Source organism: Gambusia affinis, linkage group LG03 (genome assembly GCF_019740435.1).
Source record: "Gambusia affinis linkage group LG03, SWU_Gaff_1.0, whole genome shotgun sequence".
Classification (NCBI taxonomy): Eukaryota; Metazoa; Chordata; class Actinopteri; order Cyprinodontiformes; family Poeciliidae; genus Gambusia; species Gambusia affinis.
Window position 1 is genome coordinate 15,025,484 of NC_057870.1, and position 22,126 is coordinate 15,047,609.

Below are 22,126 nucleotides of genomic sequence, written 5' to 3' on the forward strand. Positions count from 1 at the left end.
TGACGTAATGAATTTAGTCTTTGACAGGAAACTACAATTCCCAGGATGCACTGGAAATTGCTGTGGCTACTGAACGGGGGAAGGGAAGCTGAGATTGGAGGGAGAAACAATCAGAAACTCAGGTACTTTTTGCACGCTTCTTATCGAATAGTAAGGCTGGACATTTCTTTGCATGTCATGTGTTGAGCGTGTTTAATAGACAACAAAGTCTGAAGTAGATTTAATAAGCGCCTTGTTGTCGGATTTGGAGATCGACTCCATCTCCGTTACAGTTCAGTAGAGCTCCAGCTAGCCCCGTTAGTTAGTTAGCCTGGCAGCTGGTTTTTCCTTTCTGCGCTTAGTGGAAATGGCTGCTTAACTACGCGTAGTATTTATGTCAAAAATTATTTAGAGTTTTGCCAGAGACTTCCGACAGGCTTGCATAGTGAAAGTGTAATTAGTTACGCTCTCGGTTTGCGATAAAGCTGTAGCTGCGTCTTTGTGCCAGCGGGGCTGCTAGCTTTCTGGTTGCTAGAGATACTGGTTGCTAGCTGACGGCAGACCGACCGCTTCTGGGGCTGGAGCTGTCACCGCCTCTGTAGGAGACTGTCAGCACAGAAACTCAGTTCAATGAACACTTCTGACATGGCGCTGTGCGTTCACTCTGCAATACTTTGACTTTTAAACGATTCCGCTACTGTGCTGAGCTGTTGGTTACAATAATAATAATAATAATAATAATAATAATAATAATAATAATAAATAAAGTGTACACGAGGAAACCCGTATTCTAATGCAAATATGATGATGATAAAATGTGAGGTGCAACTCGTTATGGTACTTTATTTTATAACAAGTTACTATTAATACTGTTGAAACCAGAAGTTTACATACTCCGAATAAAATGGCACATTTTTCTCTGTGTCTGAAGTTAAATCAGACCAAACCTTTCCTGTTTTCGGTTACCAACTCTTTGCTTAACGCCACAGAAATGAAAAACATAATTTCGTATGTATTTATCAATATCTTCAATGTAGTCCAGAAAAGATTATTATGATTAATTAGTTATTGATATAATCATAAATTTACTTGGTAATAAATTAATCATTAACTGGAGAATACAGATTCAAAGGGCAATTTGCTGAAAAAAATAACATACTCAGAGCAGAAATTAAGCCGTGATTGTACAAAAGAAATATACATTTGTAAATAAAAACTTTTTATGTCTATAAATATGGTTACATTTCTAAAGACAAGAGGATGCCTCAAGTGGCATAGTTTTAGCTTCACCCAGTTCAAATTCCCACTAAGGACATTTTCCTGTCCAATTATTAATCAATAATATAAAAATTAATCAAGGAGTAAATGATCATTCGCTCATTACAAGAACATTACGTCACTGCATTTTAAGAAATAATTTGTTTATTTTCTCATTTGAAAAAAGGAATCAAATTACTTATTTAGATCTTTCAACGTGTTTCTAATATTGTTTTTTAAAATGGCTTAAATAGTTAAATCTTCAGAAAATGCCATTTAAAAAATTGTTTAATCATATAAATAATCAGTTACTAAAATAATCATTAGTCAAATCTCTACTTCAATATATTTCTAATTTTACATACATGTCCTCAGTATTTAGTAGTCTTACCTTTGAACTGCATCACTCGGGTCAAACATTTTGGGTTTTCTTCCACAAGCTTCTCTCTGTGGTTATGTGTGTGTGTGTGTGTGTGTGTGTGCACTGTGTTACATTTACATCTCAGACTTTAGCAAAAATTTCTTTTAATATATCTCTGTCTGTGTTCTTTAGAAATAATAATTTTCAAACATCTGCGACAGCGCACAAAGCCAATGTTCGCGCAGCTTTCAGCGCAGTTTTAGCGCGCCACGTTTCACTCAAACAAACTTCACTCCGTTTGGAAGGTGATTCCTGCAGCGCAGGTCCTCCTGCTCTGGCATTTTATATAATCCCTCCATGGTTCATTTTCTGAGAATACAGCATCAAGGTTTGCGTCAACTATGAATGCCACAACGCTTGCTCCGCTGCGCACACATTATTTATGGACACTGTTGGAGCTGAGAACTAACCATATTTACATTTATAAGAGCTTATTTATGTTTTAACCTTTCATGTTTAGGTGTAATATCTTGGTTCCTTCCATATCTAATAATTATTACTCTTATACTTCTCAGATACTGTGTGCCTCCTCCTTTGGAGTTGGGCCATACAAGAACTTTTCTACATGACCCACACCGCAATATCTTCTTGGCTTCGCCGCTGCAGCTGAGCTCACACAACAACCCGGCTTTTGACTAACTGCATTTGTTCTGGGTGCCAGAATCATGACGGTTGTTGGACGGGGAGAGCCCAGCCCTGAGAAGCAGCAGCATCATGCAGCTTCTGTTTGCCTGTGGTGGGGCTGAGCTGCGGAGGAGAGGAAGGAGGCAGGGTTTTATGACACTACGCCCTGATTCTGAGAAGATCTCGTCGACCTGCATACGCACATTCCCCCACGATTGAGGCCTGTGAAACCACCCGAACTCGGCTGCAGACAAGAAAAGAAAAAAAAAAAAAACCAAAAGGAGATGATCCAGACAATATGGATCGCAGTGATGTTTCTGTGAAGTCCGGCTGTTGACATGAAGATCTCTGCGCATGTGAGGAGAAAATGAGAAAAGTGTAGATAGACTTTGAATCCCTCCAGGTGTGCACTACAGAAACCATGCTGGTGTTTGCCCCGACTTCCCAGCCCATCTCCGTTCATGACTTCGGAAGCCTTTAGACGCCACGATCAGGAGGAACATTAACAGTCAACACGATAACGTGCAATGGAAGAAAACATTGATGTCACATCACACACAGAGGTACCTTCATTTCCCCTTCTTCTTCTTTTCAATCTAAGCTTTAATCTCATTGCGGTGTTTGGGCTTACGGTAATTTAACACCATTAGGAGCACCTGCTATGTTGATCAACAAAACCGGGCTGAGTTCGCTCTGCTTTCGCCTTATTCCAAGTGTCCCCTTCCAGTGGGGAACATTTTCTCTCCAGGAGTCATCTTGATCAGTTCTGAATTTTTAAAAATGTTTCTCTAAAGCAGGTTGCCACCCTTGCTGAAATCACAGCCTGAGGTCAGCTGATGTCTCTCTGCCTTAGCTGTAATCTCTGATCTGGCTTGCTCGGCAGGTTGCTGCAGTGGCAGCTGACATCGCATTTCTCTTATCCCTAACTTGGTTTGGTAGCCATAACATTACCTCCAGCTGCCTGGCCTCTATCCTTGCGCGGTGCAGTGCTTGCAGACGGTCGGATAATCATATCCTTAATGCTGCACGGGCATTGAGTGAAAGTTTCTGCAAAAAAAGGCGAGGAGATCATTAACTTGGGCTGCTGTCTTTGCAGGAAGTTTTCTCATTTACAAAAATGAGTTATGATAAATGTAGCACTTCTACTACTCCCCCCCCCTCCAAGATTGGTAAAAAGTTTTCAGGCAATATATTAAATCATAATATGAGATCTGCTTTCATAATGACTCTCACTTTCTGAGTGAGTAAAAGTTTATGCGTCGTTTGTTTCATTTATGTATTTAAGCTTATTTGTTCCTCTTGTCAGGGTCTGAATGGTTTGTCACACGAACGGAAGCCTGTAGAGGACATCACCAATGGACATTCCAGCTACAAGCCTGTAAGCTGCAAGCCACTTCTCTCTGATCCCATGTAATTAATTGTTGCTAGGAAGACTAAGTCACCGGTGTGAACTCCTGTTTTTGTGCAGGTCATTAATGGAGTGGCCAAAGGTCACAATGGGAAAGACCACACCAACGGCAGCACACCTTTCAGATCTCTGCCGGTAATAAAGCTTTGTTAAACAACTACAGTTCTGGTCAGAAGTTTACATACGCTCGTCAATCATTATGAGTGTTGTAAAATTTGAGCTTTTAATTACATTTTTGCATTTTTTGCATTCTAATATTTAGAGACGTATTCCTTATCAAGTTGCAGAGAAACCACAACATGTTACCATGAACAAGATTCTTGGGCAATTTTGGTGTCACAGTTGATCTCACTTCTTATCTGAAAAGGTAGAGCCTGTTAGCCTGGTTTGCTGTTACTGATGTTATGACTTTTAAGCATAACTTCCTTAATGTTCATTATTTTTAATGTCAGATCCCTCACAGATGCTTAGCCGGGTGAATGCTGTCTAAAGATGCCCCAGAAACAATCCGGCAGGTTGCAAGGCTGCATTCACACCAGCCCTGCTTTAGTGTACTTTTATCAAACTCTAGTCTGTTTGCCAAGAAAGTCCAGTTTGTTTCAACATCAGCGTTCACTCGTACCTAAAAAAAAAGCTAACCCCGACCCACCTAAAAACCAAGGTCTCAGTTTGACCGGAACTCTGGTGTGGTTTGAACGCACATTTGGATTTAAGCAGAACAAAAGGAGACAGTAGACTCCAGTGCTGGACATTCTGGGTAATTGCAACCAAAGCAACATGTGAGTCTAGCGCTAATGGGAGAAATATTCTGTGGACAAAAGAGAAATCCTACAACCGCTTAAATATGACTTTGTTCCATTCTTGTTTACGTTTCACGAAGAAGGAAGTTGTGTCCATGTCTTCTTCAAAGGTTTTCATGTCGTTTCCTTCAGTAGTTCTTGGTGCAGCGCCTCCACAGGGGAGAATGTTAACGGGGTTTTTCAAAGGGTTTGTGTTTTTTGACACAGTGCAGTGTGGAAGCAAACTGTACCTGCTGTAAATGTAACAAATGTTGCAATTGTGAACTGGAGACTCCTTGGTCAAAGTGGTAATCGCTTCCCAAGGTGGTGCTGAACGGCCAAGCTAAGATCCTGTGGGACTTACAGGTTCAAACAGACTAAATGAGAATGGTCCACCAACCAAATAAAACAATTAAATCAATGCAAAATTCATTCTGATGAGGAGTGGGTGTAAACATCTGGCAGATACTACTTACAGTAGTAGGATTTATGTAATGCAGTATGCATTTATGGTTCAGATTTCAGCTCTGAAGCAAAATGGCATTCTGCAGAACCTGACAGCAGGTGGAGACAAGCCCAGTCCCACAGGTAAATAACACACACACACACACACACACACACACACACACACATATACCTTTTCATACCTGAATAGGAGTTTATGCTAAATACTGTGCAGTTGTTTTTGACAGGGCCTTGCAAAAAGTAAGTCTCATCACATACTGAAGAGTGCAGCTCTGTCTAGAAGATGCTTCTCCTGACTGAAGGCTGCAGTGAAGTTATGATTTGTTTGTCCCAGTTTGAGTGTTTATGTTTGTTTTTTTGTTTGTTTTACAGAGGAGCAAGAAGATGCTGATCTGGAAAAGGCCAAGCAGGAGTGGGAGGCGCTAGAAAACATCCAACCAGGTCAGCTGCCTCACCTGCCTGAGTCCGGAGGAAAGCAAATCTGTTTTGATGTGAACTGTGAGTTGGAAGGAATTAAATTAGCCTACAGAGATGGCATGGATAAAACATTGAACTGATTTATTAAAGGTATTCTAGAAAATTATCACTGATGGATTACACTGAATGTTTAGCCAAAGGTTTGTTCACAATAACTAGGAAATAACGTGTGGAGATTTGTGTAGTTTTGTCAGATTTTTTTTTACTGACTGCCTCAACAGCTCTAAGTGAGGACTCAAACCCAACCCCGCTCATCTCCTTCAATGAAGCTCTGCAGTACTTCCAGACCACAGACCTTGGAGACTTGCTGGTAAGAAATGCAATATTTTACTGCGTGTCACACGCCTCAGCTCCAGGTGTGTTCTTGACATCATTTCTTTTTTTAAAGATGAATTATTCTTCAGCAAGGCAGTTTTCTTGTTTTCTATCCTAAGAAAGACCTCATATCTGACAGTTCACACTGCTCTCTAGTGGCCTGCCCTTCAGTAGACATGTTTTGTTGTTGTGCTTTACTGCTGTCGTAAGCAAATAAAAAAAGTAAATGTAAGCAATGTTAATTTGAAAAAAAAGTCCAGCTGATTTTCTCAGAGACCAGGGAAAACCTTCAGGTATTCGCAGTGGATTCCAATTCCTGAGAAATTGGATTAATGTTAAAAATGTGCTGTGTTATTGGAGTGATAAATTGTTAAATATGCGAATTAGTTATTTAGTGTTTGTCGTTCACACCTAAAACCCTCCATCTGCAGAAAAACATCCAGCCAACTATTCGCAGGACCGGTCTGGCTGCGATTGCACACTTCCTGTTCGGACCGCCGCGATTGCACAAGGAGCTCCTGGAGGAGAGGGATCTTGTCTTTGCCATTGCACAGTGTGAGTGTGTATGGTTGTGTGATTTGCCACAGTTACAGCCATAAATCCACAGTTTGACTTATAAAGCAATGGCTTGATCTGTGTGTGTGTGTGTGTGTGTGCATGTGTGTGTGTGTAGGTCCTGTGGATAACAGCCAAACAGTCCACATGCGTGTCCTGCAGACCATACATAAAAGGCTGATTGGAACCAGGCTGGACTGTCCTCGCTACGGTCCACACTGGGAAAACATTGGCTTTCAGGGTCAGCTATTTGATCGTACATCTGGTGTTTTAATTTTGTTGAGTGATTAACTCAACTTGATGAAGCTATTTGATCCATCTTTATCCTAAAACGAGATTACCTTATAGAGCTTTGATGTCAAAAAGCTAAACAGCAATTCCACCAAACAAAGCGACATTATGGAGTCATATGGTGGTTTGGTGTTTTTCAGGTACAGACCCGGCCACTGACCTGCGTGGCACCGGGTTTCTTGGACTGATGCACACTCTGTACTTTGTGATGGACCCAGAAACTCTGCCGTTGGCGAGAGATATCTACAAGCTGTCGCAGCATCCTACACAGGTGTCTTCAAGTCATGAAACACAGTCCTAAAACATTTTATTCCTGGCAGAGTCTACAAATGTCATGCAAGCGTTTGATATAAATACAGGAGAATTATTTGGAACTGCAACTTTGCTAGAAATGTTGAAATATCTTAACTATTCACACCCTGCTTTGTAAATTCTTTTGACTCTAAAACTGTTATCCATATCCATACACTTAAGCTTGTGAGATAAAAAGAGAGCCTGTGTTGTCTCTCTTACAGGACTTTTGAAGTCTTTAGGAGTCACATACATTTATGTAGAAATATTGTTTTTATCTTTCACAGTTATTCTTGTTGTTTCTGCTGAGCAACCACAGAAATTTTAAATATTGAAGCAAAGTACCTGCTTCTCATTAAACCATTGGCCTACAATTTTAGTTCTGTTTTTTTTTTTTTTTTTTTTTTTGTAGAGGTGCAGAAACAAATCAGAGGTCAGAATTAGACATATTTCTTTCAACCAGTGATTAAAAAACAATTAATAAAATTTGTAGTGGTTTAACAAAAATATTTCCCCTTTTAAGCATCCTTCAGTGAAAATAGTAAAATTTGCCAGTTTCTAAAGAAAACATCAAAGAATGAAGCAATGAGACTTTTGCATAATGCATTACTTATTTTGTATTTTTTTGTTGTAGAACTTCCCATTCTGTGTGATGTCAATCAACATGACCCGCATTGCTTTGCAAGTCCTGAGAGAGGAGGCCCTGTCCAAGTGAGTCACACCTCCGCTACCTTCGTTTTTGTTTTATCTGCTTTGCACTGATCAACAAAATGACTGAAACGCTTGTAGAACATCAGATCTCCAAGGGGGGATGAAATCATGCTGGGGTAATTATTTAGAACTATGCCATATCCATCATCATTCACCAAAAACAAAGTGAAAATGAGATGTAACGTTCAGTCACGATGTCATTGCAGCTCCTTTTAGAAAAATATTAATCACTGCTTTAGGGATGAAACGACTCCTCAAATGATTTGAGTACCTCAATTATTAAAATTCCTCGAGGAAAATTTACCTGCCTCAAAACTTTAATTTATGTTTTGTTATTTAGCGGACCATGTTCCGGCCGGAACATTATTTGCTTTGCGCGGAGCTCTGACTTCTGCCTCTGAGTTGTTGACGAAAGATAAGTGTTAGCGGCATAACGTCCAATCTTCAATCTTCTACATTAATTAAACATTTGAGCTGGGGGACCAAATTTGTATCATTCTTGAACTTAAGTCAGGCGCCGCACACAAAGGGTCTATGAGCTGCACATAGCCCCCAGACCACACTGTGGACACCCTTGACCTAGATTGTGTTGAACCATCAGGCCACACTCATGAATTCATGTTCTGAATGCTCCATTCTGTGGGTCAATCTTCATTAAGAGTAGAGTCTCAAAAACCTGAAAAGACGCAAAGTAAATTTTTAAGAATATCATAATCACAAGGGCTGTTGTAGGACATTATCGTTTAAGTTCAATATGTGTCGGCTCTGACGGCTCCCCTTTCCCGTGTCTGTCAGGGAGTGCAATCGCCGTCAGCAAGTGGTCGGTGTGCTCAATGAGTTTTACGTTGCCACATTTCTCCACGTCTACCAGCTGTGGAAGACCCAACAGAAGACGATTGCTGACTCTGGCTTTGTGCTAAAAGGTAAAAACAGTAGCTGTAGTCTGTTTGTTTTTTACACATTCCTGCTTTTCTTTTTACAAACATGTTTGATTTTACTGAACTCCCCTCAAGTTGAGCACTTATTCGTTTCCTTGTGACGCATAGAAGTGGAGCTGTTTGCCAAAAAGAACCCCAAGCAGATGCTGCGCCGACTAGAGGTCTTCCTGAAGGAGAGGCAGGCGGGTGGGATCCCCCGTGGGATGTCACCGGACCCTCAGGCCCAACAGCCCTCTCCCAGCTTGGGGGGCTCCAGAGCTGGGATGGGGCAGGGAAGCAAGGGAAAGGAGATGCACTTCACCGGAGTGTGTGACCTCCCACCGGACATGGAGGGAGAGGCCAGACTTATCTAAACTAGAGTCAGTGTGTGTGTATGTGTGTGCATGAGAGCTATTCTGTCCATGAGTAAGTCCAACACTCGTATGTGTGAATGGCTCAGTCAAAGCAAGAACAGCTCGGTAGTCGCTGATCCGAGGTCTGCTACCCGGATCGACGCACACACTATTCTTCCTACAATGCCGGGGTGCTGCACTTTGATCAGATTAAGATTGATGATCCTTCAGAGTTATATATGATTATTGTTTTTAATTTATTCTTTAAACTCGGGACATCGGTCTGTCGTATGTATAAAAAAAGATCTTTAATGTAAGATGTCATTTAAAAAAAAAAAAAAGAAGAGCAAAAGGAAGTGAATGTGTGCACTTTTCCGTAGTTGTCATAGCCAAAATAACAGCTGCCAAATTCCTTTTGTTAAATTTGTCTAGAAGTCCAAAATGTACGTGTTCATGTCTCAAGGGTTTCTAAGCAAGGAACCATGCAGCAGCAGAGCAGCGCCGTTTAAACCCAAACCGGGTTGAAGATGGTGTGCTACTGTGCTGAGTGGAAGGAATAAGACAAGAAACCCGGAGAGGTTTTCCAGTTTTTTCGGCAGGGATCAGAAAACGTTTGTAGACCGTGTTTATAGAAACCTTAGGCTCGATCTGAAGGTGGAATCGTTTTGCGCTAGGCGACTGAAACACGAGTGGACGTACAGTCTGTATGCGTGGAAGTAAAAACAGTCGAAAAGATCAACTGCATTCAGGTTTAGCGAATTACCCGTAAATGGACTTTTAAATATCACTTTTAAAGACAACCGTCTTAAGAACATTTGTCTGTTTGATTACGACTTCCCAGTTGTGCATAAAAAAGCGCGTCTGACAGACGTCTTGGTGAACAGCAGAAGTCTTCTATCAGGACATTCATGAGTCGTCTCACTTCTTAACTTCTTGCAAATACAGGAAAGAAGACTTTTCTTTGGTGTGGGTGTGAGACTGTTAGGCATGGGCCTGAATGAGATAGCGATGGTATGATGAGCTTAAGTAAAAAAAAATAAAAAAAGATATATTAAGTAATATATCATGGTGTTGACCCCAAAATCTCAAAACAAAAAAAATCTAAAAGATAACATAATTTCATTAAAGTCTGTTGTCAGAACAGAAAAGTCAGGTAATCTTACTTAAAACAGCACTACCTACTTTCCACGCCATAGTTTTTCTTGTTTTTTTAAGAAACTACATCCAACCATTCAAAATTGTCTTTCTCGTTTTAAAAAAAAGTGCAGTAGCCTTCTTTTATCCGGCTGACTGGCAGTGTGCAGCAACTTGTGGAGAGGGCAGCGACACAGTGGTTTGCTACTTAAAGCCAGAGAAACCTCCAATTACGCTGCACGTCTTACTAAAAGGACTTTAAACCTTATAAATGATGCGATGGATGTCTTTTTGCGGTTTTGACAGCAGAACTTTGAGGAACCTTGGTATACCTTGATGCTATAGCTAGCCCATGCCTAGAGTGTGCGCTCGCTCCCAGACGTAGCCAAGAGTCTTATCTGAACTTTCTCTACATTCCGTTATGAAGCATGTGATTGTAATTTTCTTCTTCTGTCTTTCTTTTTTTTCTGATCAATTGTTCCTTGTGTGCGTGGATGTGTGTGTGTGTGTGTGTGGTGAACTAACTGATCTGATGCTGATGAAGGGTGCCTCTCCTAGGAGATGTATGGTACAGTATGCAATCCTTGCTCTTTCTCTATGATAATCAAAAACACTAGTGCTGTATGATGATAGAAATCGTTCCTAATTTCAGGGTTTGTGCACTCATGCAAGTGAATTGAGACAATTGTGTGTGTGTGTGTGTGTGTGTGTGAGTCATATGAGTAACCGACTACAGATGACGGGGGGTGTAGGAAGGAAAGGTTTCTTTCTTTTGCACACAATAGGCTGGCTTTACCGAGCCCCTGGATCCACTAAGCTGCAGAGCTGGTACTGCAGTCAGGCTTAAAATGGTACATTAGGTTAAGACGAAATGTCAAATAATTTAGTGTTCTGCTCTAAGTAGGTCAAGCCAGTGAAGCTGGTCCGGTTCGTATGCTTTTAGAAACCACCTCCCGTCATGGTTGTCTCAATCTGTAGCATGTTCAGGTAGCTCTAGTACTGTAGCATCCTATAGCCTCCTCCTCTTCGTACAGCTTGTTGATGTCACGTCTCGGTTCCAGTCCGTAGTGTCAATGAGTGTGCAAACCATTAATTACTACTATAGCACACGCATTTCATAGCTTTCTTCAGCCTCCTCAGTCAGCATGTCGAGCGTTCTGATGGGACGCAGGACGTCGGCGTTGAGCTCAAACTTGTCTCTGGAGGTGGCGATGGTAGACTTGGCACCTTATCGCAGGGGAAATAAGTCCTGAACCGCGGCACCAACGGTTTCCTCTGTAAAGAGGACTGTTGACACACAGTTCAGCTCAATCCTGGTAGCAACCACAGTGAGTCACACGTACAAAGAAATCAAAACACAGTAATACATGAGTTTTATTAGGTTTTATTTTTTTAAATGTGCAATGACACGGGGAGTGGACATTGAATATGCCAATTAAAATTCATAAAATAAATGGCATTAAAAAACATCCCTACGTCAGGAAGATGTCTCCTGTATGGAGAAACTAGTTGGACGCATTGCTCTGAATCTTAAAAGGTTGTTCATGCACTCTGATTCAGCTCGTAGATTTTAATTGCTTCACGTTCAGCTTTGGGGTTTTTACCCCCCTCATTCCTACTTCAGGTTCTTATCAAGCAAGTCCAAATGTCTTAATATTTTTATGCTATTTATAGCAACGACAATAAAAATATCTATTGGAAAAACAATTATTGCCTGTCCCTATTACTTTTTCATCTTTCCTTATCTCACACTATATCCTCCTAGTATTTCATCTGCTTGGCTAAATGTTCTGTGTGCAAATGTTAAAGAGCTTCAACATGCTTTTTCTTCAGGAGTGGAGTCTTGTGCAGTGAGCATTCATATAGGCCTCTGTGGTTAAGTGCATTACTTGTCTTTTTCCCAGCAAATCTTTATAATTGTCCCAGAGCTCCATGGCAACCCGTTTGGTCTAATTTTTTATATATTGCATGTGAACTGTGGCTCACAGGAACATTCAGAAGTTCAAAAAGTAACTGTAACCAATGGCTTCAAACTTGAAAGAGCGCTAGACTTATGGTAAAATTAATAAACCTTTTTATAGACCATCAATTAGGACTAAGACAGCTCTTATAAATTTGCTTCCAGGAGATTTTTCATTTTATTCATGTACTCAAGGTCTATTCCCTGTGTCATTATTACATGTCTTAATTTATGGACTTGTTTGTTTTCATTTCCTTCTATTTATTTATTACTGGGGTTGTTACCAGAATTTCCTTTTGCTGTACATCCACTGGATCCAGTCAGATTGTCCTCGCTTCCCTGTTTCCTCTTTGATTTCAAGCCACCCTGTCAAATTAGACCTCCCGCTTTCAGACGATGCAGCATGACGCCTGCTGGCATTGTGGAGTACTTTGATACGCTGGCATCCATACCTCTTTTTAACATCTCTAAGCTGTTCTTCGCCATCTCTTGTTCCCATTGGTATAACTTAAAGAACGAGCTCATGTAGTTTGCCAGTTATCTGATTGGTGCGGGATGTTTTGGAGGTGGGAATCGATTGATGAGGAAAATTTGCACTGTTGTAGATATTTGAGAAGTGTGCGTGACGTATGGAAGAGGAAGCGGGCCATCTTCAATAGCCATATTGTGATGTTCGTTTTAACCGCCCGGCCCATGAAACGGGCTCCGTGAAGTTGGACTCCCTCCCCCCGCCTCGTTCTGAAGTGAACCGCGCCATCGCCATAGTTTGTTTAGTTCGAAGACGTTTTTAAGCTGACGAGCAGTGCAGTGTATGTAAATCAGGAAGTTTGTACATAGAGAATTAATGATTGTAACTGTATGATTGTCTGTAGGGCATTATACTGAAACACATTGCTTACCTCAAGACTTGAGACAAATCTTTTTCTTTCTCTCTCTCTCTCTCCCCCGTTGTTCGGCCTCCCTCTCAGGCTCGTTTTGCTTCCTTCTACTTTGGCCTATTTTCATACAATTGGAAACGTTATATAATTTATACTCGGCACCTAAATATATTAGCCATTTAACACAAAAGCTGGTCAATGTTATATGTATTCTATTTACAGACACTATATAGGCCCAGACGCTCTGATGCACACGTGCGGATAAAAAGCTCCTTGTCAAGATGAGCTTTAATTGGCCAATGTCGTTGAAATAAGCTGGTTTTCTTGTGGCTTCAGTGATAGTACAGTATACTTTGGCTGTGATTAGGTGTTTGATGTGAAGAAAACACTGGGGGTGGGGGAAAAACAAAAATCCTGTCTCTTTCAGCACCAGTCACAAACAGTTTAATATATGATTGTAAAAAAAAACTAAAAAAAAAACTCAATATAAGCTTCAATTAGCAGTCATAATGCTTTGTATGCTTTGACATTGGTATATAGTCAGTGTCCAAACAAAAGGCCAGATTTATCCAGGTTACCAAAACCATTTTAGTCATTGTAACACATTATATTCTTTATGCTTTTACCATGGTCTTTTCTGTTCCTTTATTTGAGAAACAAACCATTAAACAAACAAACAAACAAACAAAAAAAACGGGTTCTTGCAGGATGTCGGATGCTCTGAGAGCCGGAGTTGGGACTTCTGCGTAGTACGGCGGCGGCTCGGCAAATACAATCACTTCTCTCAATATCCTGTTCTTTAATATGGAGATGTTTTACTGTTGCCGTAGTCTTCATGTCCCTCAGAGCATTGTATGACTATTCTTTGATTGTAGAAGCCCTATTTTATACTGAGAGTTATTTCAGAATACAGTATGTGCTGTTAAACATTAAATGTATTGTATGGAGAAAGCTAAATAAATGCTGTTTTAAAAAGTACACGTTTCCTCTTTTGATTTTAAGTGTCGTCACATCTGAAAACATGAAGAACTCAGGTTTGTGATGTTTGATCAGTTTTTTAAAATGTATTTCTTCATGTTAAAAAGAAATGGCAAACACAATCGTTCACTCATCCATTAATTATGGAGTTTCTCACTGTTAATGTAAAATAACAAAAAAAAAGCCCAAGAAGCTCAGATCCTGGTACGATGTGCAAACTTCTGAATACAAATACACTTAGGATATGGATTGCGGTGTAGCTCTTCTGTTGTTTAGCCACTAGAGGGCACTCTGATTCTCTTTGAGGGTACCACACATGACGCTGGATGTTTTGTCCCTTAAAGGTGCGGGAAGCAAAGGGAGAAATCAAACCAAGACAAACCCTGCAGCTAGCTTTTAGGCGTTTTAAAACTTCACATTTTAAAGCAGATTCAGTTTTCAAACCTGACTGTTCACTTTAAAAAAAAATATTAAAATCTACACACGATGATGCCTTGGATGCTCAACCATCTGGGCAAAGCGCCTGCATTGGCAGGCTGTTTACAGAGCTGAAGCTCTTGTACTGGCAGTCTTCATCTTTAATAAGAGAAACAAAAATTATCATCTGCTTTCACTTTGCAAGCTACATGCTGCTCCAGAAAAGCTTCAGAAATATTAAAAGCTGTTCATACGGAGAAGATTTTTGACTCTGGTTGGTAAGGTTGGGCATCTTAATGCCTCATGCCTCCTAACCAGATTCGTGGCACACATTCCTCCTGGACCAGATGAGCTGGACCTGCTGAATGCAACAGATGGAAGCATCTTTCAGCCAAAAAATCCCCTCTAAAAGTGTGCTGCAAACTCTGTTGTATAAGTACTTTGATGCCTGGTAACACTTTCCTGCTCTTTCTCCAGATGAGGAATAATAGATGTGCAGCACTCAGAAGCCCTGCTAAGGGTTAATGTGTTAGAGCCCGGCCATCCTACCCAGATCAGATATCCAGCTGGTGTGTGGAGGACCAGTCAGAATGAATTAAGCAGAGCAGGACGGAGTTTTATAAATCGGTTTCTATCCGTTTGTACCTAGTGAGCCTGCTGGATTACAGCATTTTTCTCTCACTTTTACTCCCAGCTTCCCTCCCCCAACTCCGCTCCTCTCTCTCTGATGTCATTGTTTCCTGCCCAACACATCCTGACGCTCAGCTCAGCTAGAGGCTCTAAACATTATGCATTCTCACTTCTCAGCTTCTGCTAACATAATGGAAATTTATACAGCAGCACATGAACAGCAGTGTCAGGTTGATTAATGCCTGAGTCCGTGAAGAGCTATGATTTTTATTTTATTTTTGCAGTTCACTGCAGACCAAATTAATGTAGTTTCAACTCTCCTGTGTGATGGATTTGCTTGTTGATTACACTAGAGCGTACACACACAGTGGGGTGAAGTAAGTGTTGAACATTTTTCTCAGTAAAAATAGTACTAATATTTCTACTGACATGAAATTCACACCAGATGTTGGCAACTTCAAGAAACTGAAGCAAATTAGTCAATTAATAAAGTTTTGAGTATAAAAATGGAATGTCACTGGAAATAAACATACTTAAAGAAATCTTAATGTGGAAAAAGCCTTACTTGGTAATGATACGATTTCTCCTGTATGGAGAAACTACACCATATTCCAAATTATTATGCAAGTGATATTTTCTCAGATTTTCTTAAATGGTCAATGCAAATGATGGTCAGTATAATTTTCAAGTCATGAACTATTACAGTATTAATCAAATTTTACTGAACAAAGCTCTCCATGAGAACAGTATTTTTGTCAAAAATAAAAAATTCAAAATGCACTGTTCCAAATTATGCACAGCAGATTTTCTAAACATTTTCTGGATTATAAAGTACTGCAAACGGTCATTCTTTAAATGTGCAGCATTAAGTGGTCACATGTACTAAAATCAAAAGCTATTCAATCAAAAGAATCTTAACAGACCGAGTTACATGTTAACATAGGACCCCTTCTTTGGTATCACCTGCACAATTCTTGCATCCATTGAACTTGTGAGTTTGTGGACAGTTTCGAGTCGAGCTAATTTGTCTATGAACGTAACACAACTGATTGGGGCTCATAGACGGCGGTATTTACCAAGTTTGGAAACAGCTAGCTTAGAAACCGACCCTGACCTCCTCCCTCTTTATGTGTTGATCAAATTACCGACTTTGTCTGAATTCACACCACATGATTTGTATCACTATGTCATAAACACTGTTTCCCCTTAAGCCGGAAAAGCAGTAAAAAACGGAACAAAAGACGAGATGCTAACCAGTTTTTTCATACATGCTAGGCTACATGATGGTGCGGTATTTTCTCCATTGTTACCAATAGTTGGATGCATACCTTCTCCATAATGCAATATCTTTCTAATTACATTTACTGATAAAGTATATTGTGGCGTATATAATGTATATATTTCACACCCGAATGTATACTTTTATTGTGAAGGGGAGAAGTATACAGCCTTCTTACCTGATAAAAACTGTTCACTGTTACACCGAGGGCTGCCAATCATTATGATTGACAGCCGTTATCCTTTGCCGCCGCATCGTTCCTCGTTAAATGTTAGGCAATAAAATGACAAGTTTGGTTTTCATCCTTATCCGTTTCTGCAGCCTGCCGCGCAGCATCCTGTGAGCATTTTTAAAGTGAAATAAACTGAATAAAAGCAATATTAGGTTACCACATGTCTGTTTTTTGACTAGCTTTAAAGAAGCGCATTGGTTGTTTTTGCTAGCTAAAGCTAGAACTGTTCACAACTTCTCTCTTCCGTCGTCGATATTCGCGGTCTTCGAAGGACCCATTTGCAAACCCAGAATTCGGAAACAGCTTTTAACATATGTCTAGTAAACGTGACCTATTACGTGAGAACGTAGAATTCGGCGGGTTTGATGCCTATGATGTGGGAATGTCACAGGCACCAGGGTGTTTATTTCCACTTTCATCTTCTCTGACCATCACTTTGCAGTTGTTTGTCGCAGAGCACAGATTAGTTTATTGTTGATCTCGCTGTTAGAGCAGAAAACGTGAAACCTATCCTCAAACCAGCAATTATGCCAAGCGGAATGCATTCTCCAATTGTAGAGACCCAGAGCGTCACAGTCAACATTCTACGGGGTATAGTCCACCCACTTTTTACCAACTTAACCTGGATGGAGTGGATGCGTCTGGCAACAGGGGACCCCGCTCGCACCACCACCTGCCTTCTGGTCAAGATTTTGAAAGATATCCTGGAGCTCTTTATAGCCAACGCTCTGGATAGTCTTCCTAACGACAACTGCACCACTGAAGCAATTGAAGCAATCGTAGGCAACAAGTTGCCTGAAGCCTTCGCTAAGGTCGTAAAGGTTGGCGGAGAAGTCCGAACAGAACATACTGACATTTTAAACCATCTAATTGTCAAATATGTGGTGGAAAGAGTCAATTCCATCTTAGACTCTGACTCTAACGACAATCTACGCAATCACGTTGATGAAGTAATCAACGAAATGGTTGGCGAAGTCAAAGTGACGGTTAAGGATCTTTTTCTCAGATTGCACGCATCTAGTAAGGAATCCAGGAAAGCCGTTGTCTGCCCAGTTGAGCCACAATCTATGCTCAAAGGTCTGAAAGGAAGGATCAAGGATTTTTTCACCAAGTTCACTAGGAAACATTCTTCTAGAGTTGCTCCGGTGAACCTACCAGAAAATCCAGGAACCTCCCACACCATGGCCAACAAAACTATGGCCATGGCAACCTCAATTCCTCCAGAGATCTTCACCAAAGATCTGCTGGAAGAGGAATTAGAACTGGAGACCAGGTGTAATGAAATCTCACCTGTGGAGGCCTACATTCCTCAAGATGATGTATCAGACATCATTGATCTAGAAACCTATCTACCAGAGATTTTGTCAACCAAAGACTCACAGGTACAACAATTAGAACTGGAGCCAAGATTTGAAATCATACCCAGGGAGGCCTTCGTTCACGCGAAGACCCTGGAGGGAGAGGATTTCGAGCCAGAGCCCAGATTTGATGAGATCACAACTGTGGAGCCATTCATTGGGTCATATTAAATTTGTTTAATACTTAGTTAGGTCATTTTTAAATTGATTGTTTACTAGTTAGTTAGGTCTTTTTAAATTGTTGAATAGTTAGGTAATTTTACAATTGTGTGTTTGCTAGTTAGTTAGGTCTTTTTAAATTGTTGAGTAGTTAGGTGATTTTACAATTGTGTGTTTACTAGTTAGTTAGGTCTTTTTAAATTGTTGAGTAGTTAGGTAATTTTACAATTGTATATTTACTAGTTAGGTCATTTTTAAATTGTTTAGTATTTAGGTTTTTTAATGTAAAAAAATGACAGCAAGACAAACATTTTCACAATTTTTTCCATCTTTAATGTGACATTTAATCTGGACAATGCTACTGAAAAACAAACAAAAATCTTTCAGGGAGCTGGAATAAAAATAAACAACTGAGGTACTGTGGTTGCTTAAGTGTGCACACCTTTTTAGGACTGGGGGTGTGGCTGTTTTCAGATTTAACCAATTACATTCAAACTCATGTTAAATTGGAGTCAGCGCACACCTGTCACCAATTAAAGTGCCTCTGAAAAAGTTTAGCTGTTCTAGTAGGCTTGTCCTGATATTTTGGTAGCCACATCATCCAGCACAAGCGATGGTCCGCAAAGAGCTACCACAACATCAGAGGTATCTCATTATTCAAAGATATCAGTCAGGTGAAGGCTACATTAAATATACCATGGAACACTGTGAAGACTATCATCATCAAGTGGAGAAAACATGGCACAACTGTGACATTACCAAGAACAGGACATCCGTCAAAAATTGCTGGTCAGGGAGGCTGCCAAGAGGCCAACAGCAACACTGAAGAAGCTGCAAGAATTTCTGGCAAGTACTGCCTGTGCAGTACACGTGACAACAATCTCCCGTCTTCTTCGTGTGGGATAGGGCGGGAAGACGGAAGCCTTATCTTTAAAAGAAAATCATCAAAGCCCGGCTTAATTTTGCAAAAAGACATTTGAAATCTTCCAAACACATGTGGGAAAATGTGTTATGATCTGATGAAACCAAGGTGAACTTTTTAGACATAATTCCAAAAGGTATATTTGGCGCCAAAACAAAGATGCTCATCACCAAGAAAACACCATGTCTACAGTGAAGCATGGTGGTGGTATCATCATGCTTCGAGGCTGTTTTGCTTTAGTAAGGGTGGACGGAATTATGAACAGTTCCAAATATCACTCAGTGTTGGCACAAAACCTTTGGCCTTCTGTTAGAAAGCTGAAGATGAAGAGAAACTTCGTCTTTCAACATGACAATGATCCAAAGCACACATCTAAATCAACAAAAGAATGGCTTCACTGGAATACGATCAAGGCTTGGGAATGGCCCAGCCAGAGTCCAGACCTGAATCCCATCAAACATTTGTGGGGTGATCAGAAGAGGGCTGTGCACAGGAGATGCCCTTGCAATCTATCGGATTTGGAGCGGTTTTGCAAAGAAGAGTGGGCAAATATTCCCACATCAAGATGTGCCAAACTAATAGGCTCCCACCCCAAAAGACTAAGTGCTGCAATAAAAGCCAAAGGTGCTGCAACAAAGTATTAGTTTAAGGGTGTGCATATTTATGCAACCAGGTTATTGTAAGTTTTTTATTTTATACTTTTCTGCTTTAAAGGGTTCTGTTTGTTTTTTATAGCCACTGTAGGTCATTTTAAAATTGTTTGCTTAGTAGTTAGATCTTTTTAAAATTGTTTTAGTACTTAGGTCATTTTAAACTTGCTTGTTTAGTACTTAGGTTTTTTAAATTTGTTTGCTTAGTAGTTAGTTAGTTTAGTAGTTAGTATCAGTTAGTTTAATAGTTAGTTCCTCTCCTTCGGCTGCCACCTTATCGTGGTGGAGGGGTTTGAGTGTTCCAATGACCCTAGGAGCTATGCTGCCTGGGGCTTCATGCCCCTGGTAGGGTCACCCAAGACAGACAAGTTCTAGGTGAGGGACCAGACAAAGCGTAGCCCGAAGACCTCGATGATGAACGAAAACTTTGGATATGGTGTTCCCTCGCCTGGACGCGGGTCACCAGGGCCCCACTCTGGAGCCAGGCCTGGAGGGGGACATAATGGCGAGCGCCGGGTGGCCGGGCTTTTTCCCATGGAGCCCGGCTAGGCTCAGCCCATAGAGGAAACATTGGTCCCCCCTCCCATGGGCCCACCACCTATGAGAAGAGCCAAAGGGGTTGGGTGCAATGTGTGATGGGGGTCTGATCCTCAGTTGCAGAAGCTGGCTCTTGGGACATGGAATGAGCCGGAGCTAGTGTGTGAGGTTGAGAGGTTCCAGCTAGAAATAGTCGGTCTCACCTCGACGCATGGCTCTGGTTCTGGAACCAGTCTCCTTGAGAGGGGTTGGACATACTTACACTCTGGAGTTGCCCACATTGAGAGGCGTTGGGCAGGAGTGGGCGTACTTGTTGCTCCCCATCTCGGCGCCTGTACATTGGGGTTTACCCCGGTGAATGAGAGGGTAGCCTCCCTCCACCTATGGGTGGGGGGACAGGTGTTGTTTGTGCTTACTGGCCAAAATACAGTTCAGATTACCCACCCTTCTTGGAGTCCTTAGAGAGGATACTGGAGAGTGCTCCTCCTGGGGACTCCCTTGTCCTGCTGGGGGACTTCAACGCTCATGTGGGCAATGACAGTGAGACCTGGAGTGGCATGGTTGGGAGGAACGGCCCCCCTGATCTGAACTCGAGCGGTGTTCTGTTGTTGGACTTCTGTGCTCATCACAAATTGTCCATAACAAACACCATGTTCAGGCATAAGGGTGTCCATAAGTGTACTTGGCACCAGGATACCCTAGGCTGCAGTTCGATGATTGACTTTGTTATAATTTCATCGGATCTGCGGCCGGGTGTCTGGGACACTTGGGTGAAGAGAGGTGCAGAGCTGTCCACTGACCACTACCTGGTGGTAAGTTGAGTTGGCTCCGGTGGTGGGGGAGGATGCCGGTCAGACCTGGCAGGCCCAAACGTGTTGTGAGAGTCTGCTGGGAACGTCTGGCGGAATCCTCTGTGAGACGGAGCTTTAACTCCCATCTCCGGCAGAACTTTGAACACGTTCCAGGGAAGGTGGGGGACATTGAGTCTGAGTGGACCATGTTCTGTGCCTCCATTGTCGAGGCAGCTTATCGGAGATGGGTTGTTAGTGCCTGTCGCGGTGGCAACCCTTGAACCCGTTGGTGGACACCTTCGGTGAGGAATAGTGTCAGGCTGAAAAAAGGAGTTCTATCGGGCCTTTTTGGCCTGTGGGACTCCAGAAGCAGCTGATGAGTACCGACGGGCGAAGCGGCATGCGGCTGGGGTGGTTGCTGAGGCAAAAACCTGGGCAAATGTTTGAGTGTGCCCAGGCCTGATACACTGTACTTGGTGCTAGAGTGGCTAACACGAGTATCAGTTTAGTCCATAGCCTTTTCTGCTAAAATAAAATCTTTAATGTATATCAGATACAGTACACATTGCATATTGATCTGTTTAGCTAACGTAAGACTGTGTAGCAGACAGGCTTCAAGGTGTAGAAGTTGTATCAGTACTCCCATGTAGAATGGGCATCAGCCAATGAAAAGTGGCCCCTGTGGTAAGGTCCATTTGCCACAGTGTTGAATCACCGCCTTTCTGATTCTGACCGGCACAGTTGGTATTATGTGCACAGGCTTCAGCACAGCCTTATCTCCCAGCCTCTGTGGGAGCCATGCTGTGGTTGTGTAAAACATGGCGACAGTGAATGGAAACAGCTGAAAGTCCCACTTTTCTTCACATATTCAATTTTGCCTCACAGAGGCTTAACCGCGCTACAATAAAAATGCTATTTTGAGGACATTTTCATTGTCCTCAACATAATATTTTGTTAGTAAATGTGTGTATTGGGAGAAAAGTCAGAATACTGTCAATCATGTAGCATCAACAACAACAAAAATGGATCGCAATAATTGGCTAACAATGTGTAGGTTTGAAAGTGAAAAAGTTTGTAGAGAACGCCTGCTGATTTATCTAGTAAAGTTACTAGCCTAAAGAGTAAAAACCATAGTAAATAATGTTTTTTTACCTGAGAAGTTTATGCTCACAATCCACACCTGCAGTAATGTTGGTCTGGCTTCTGCATCGCTGTGGCTTTAACTGAATCTGCTCTTTGTCTCCAAACCAAGATTCTAGGTGATTTGTCGCTCTGGAGTAAATTATGTTTCAAACAGAGAGGCCTTTTTTTTTTTTGGGTGGTCAACAATTCACTTACTTTCTTTCCACTGCTTGTTA

General features: G+C 41.4%; 1 protein-coding gene across 2 annotated transcripts; it reads left to right on the forward strand.

Moving 5' to 3' along the window:
- The first annotated feature begins 32 nt into the window (after nt 1-32).
- Nucleotides 33-13,793, forward strand: elmod3 (ELMO/CED-12 domain containing 3). Of its 2 annotated transcripts, none has more exons than XM_044112538.1 (13): nt 33-122; nt 2,173-2,844; nt 3,588-3,659; nt 3,750-3,824; nt 4,987-5,056; nt 5,306-5,431; nt 5,632-5,720; nt 6,157-6,280; nt 6,399-6,521; nt 6,712-6,842; nt 7,497-7,573; nt 8,369-8,496; nt 8,620-13,793. In XM_044112538.1, exons 2-13 carry the CDS (start codon nt 2,809-2,811, stop codon nt 8,862-8,864), a joined length of 1,296 nt encoding a protein of 431 aa, XP_043968473.1. In that variant the 5' UTR covers nt 33-122; nt 2,173-2,808; the 3' UTR covers nt 8,865-13,793. The 2 variants fall into 2 exon arrangements, with proteins under 2 accessions (XP_043968473.1, XP_043968474.1); XM_044112539.1 differs by having other exon boundaries at nt 5,306-5,374.
- Nucleotides 13,794-22,126: the final 8,333 nt, after the last annotated feature.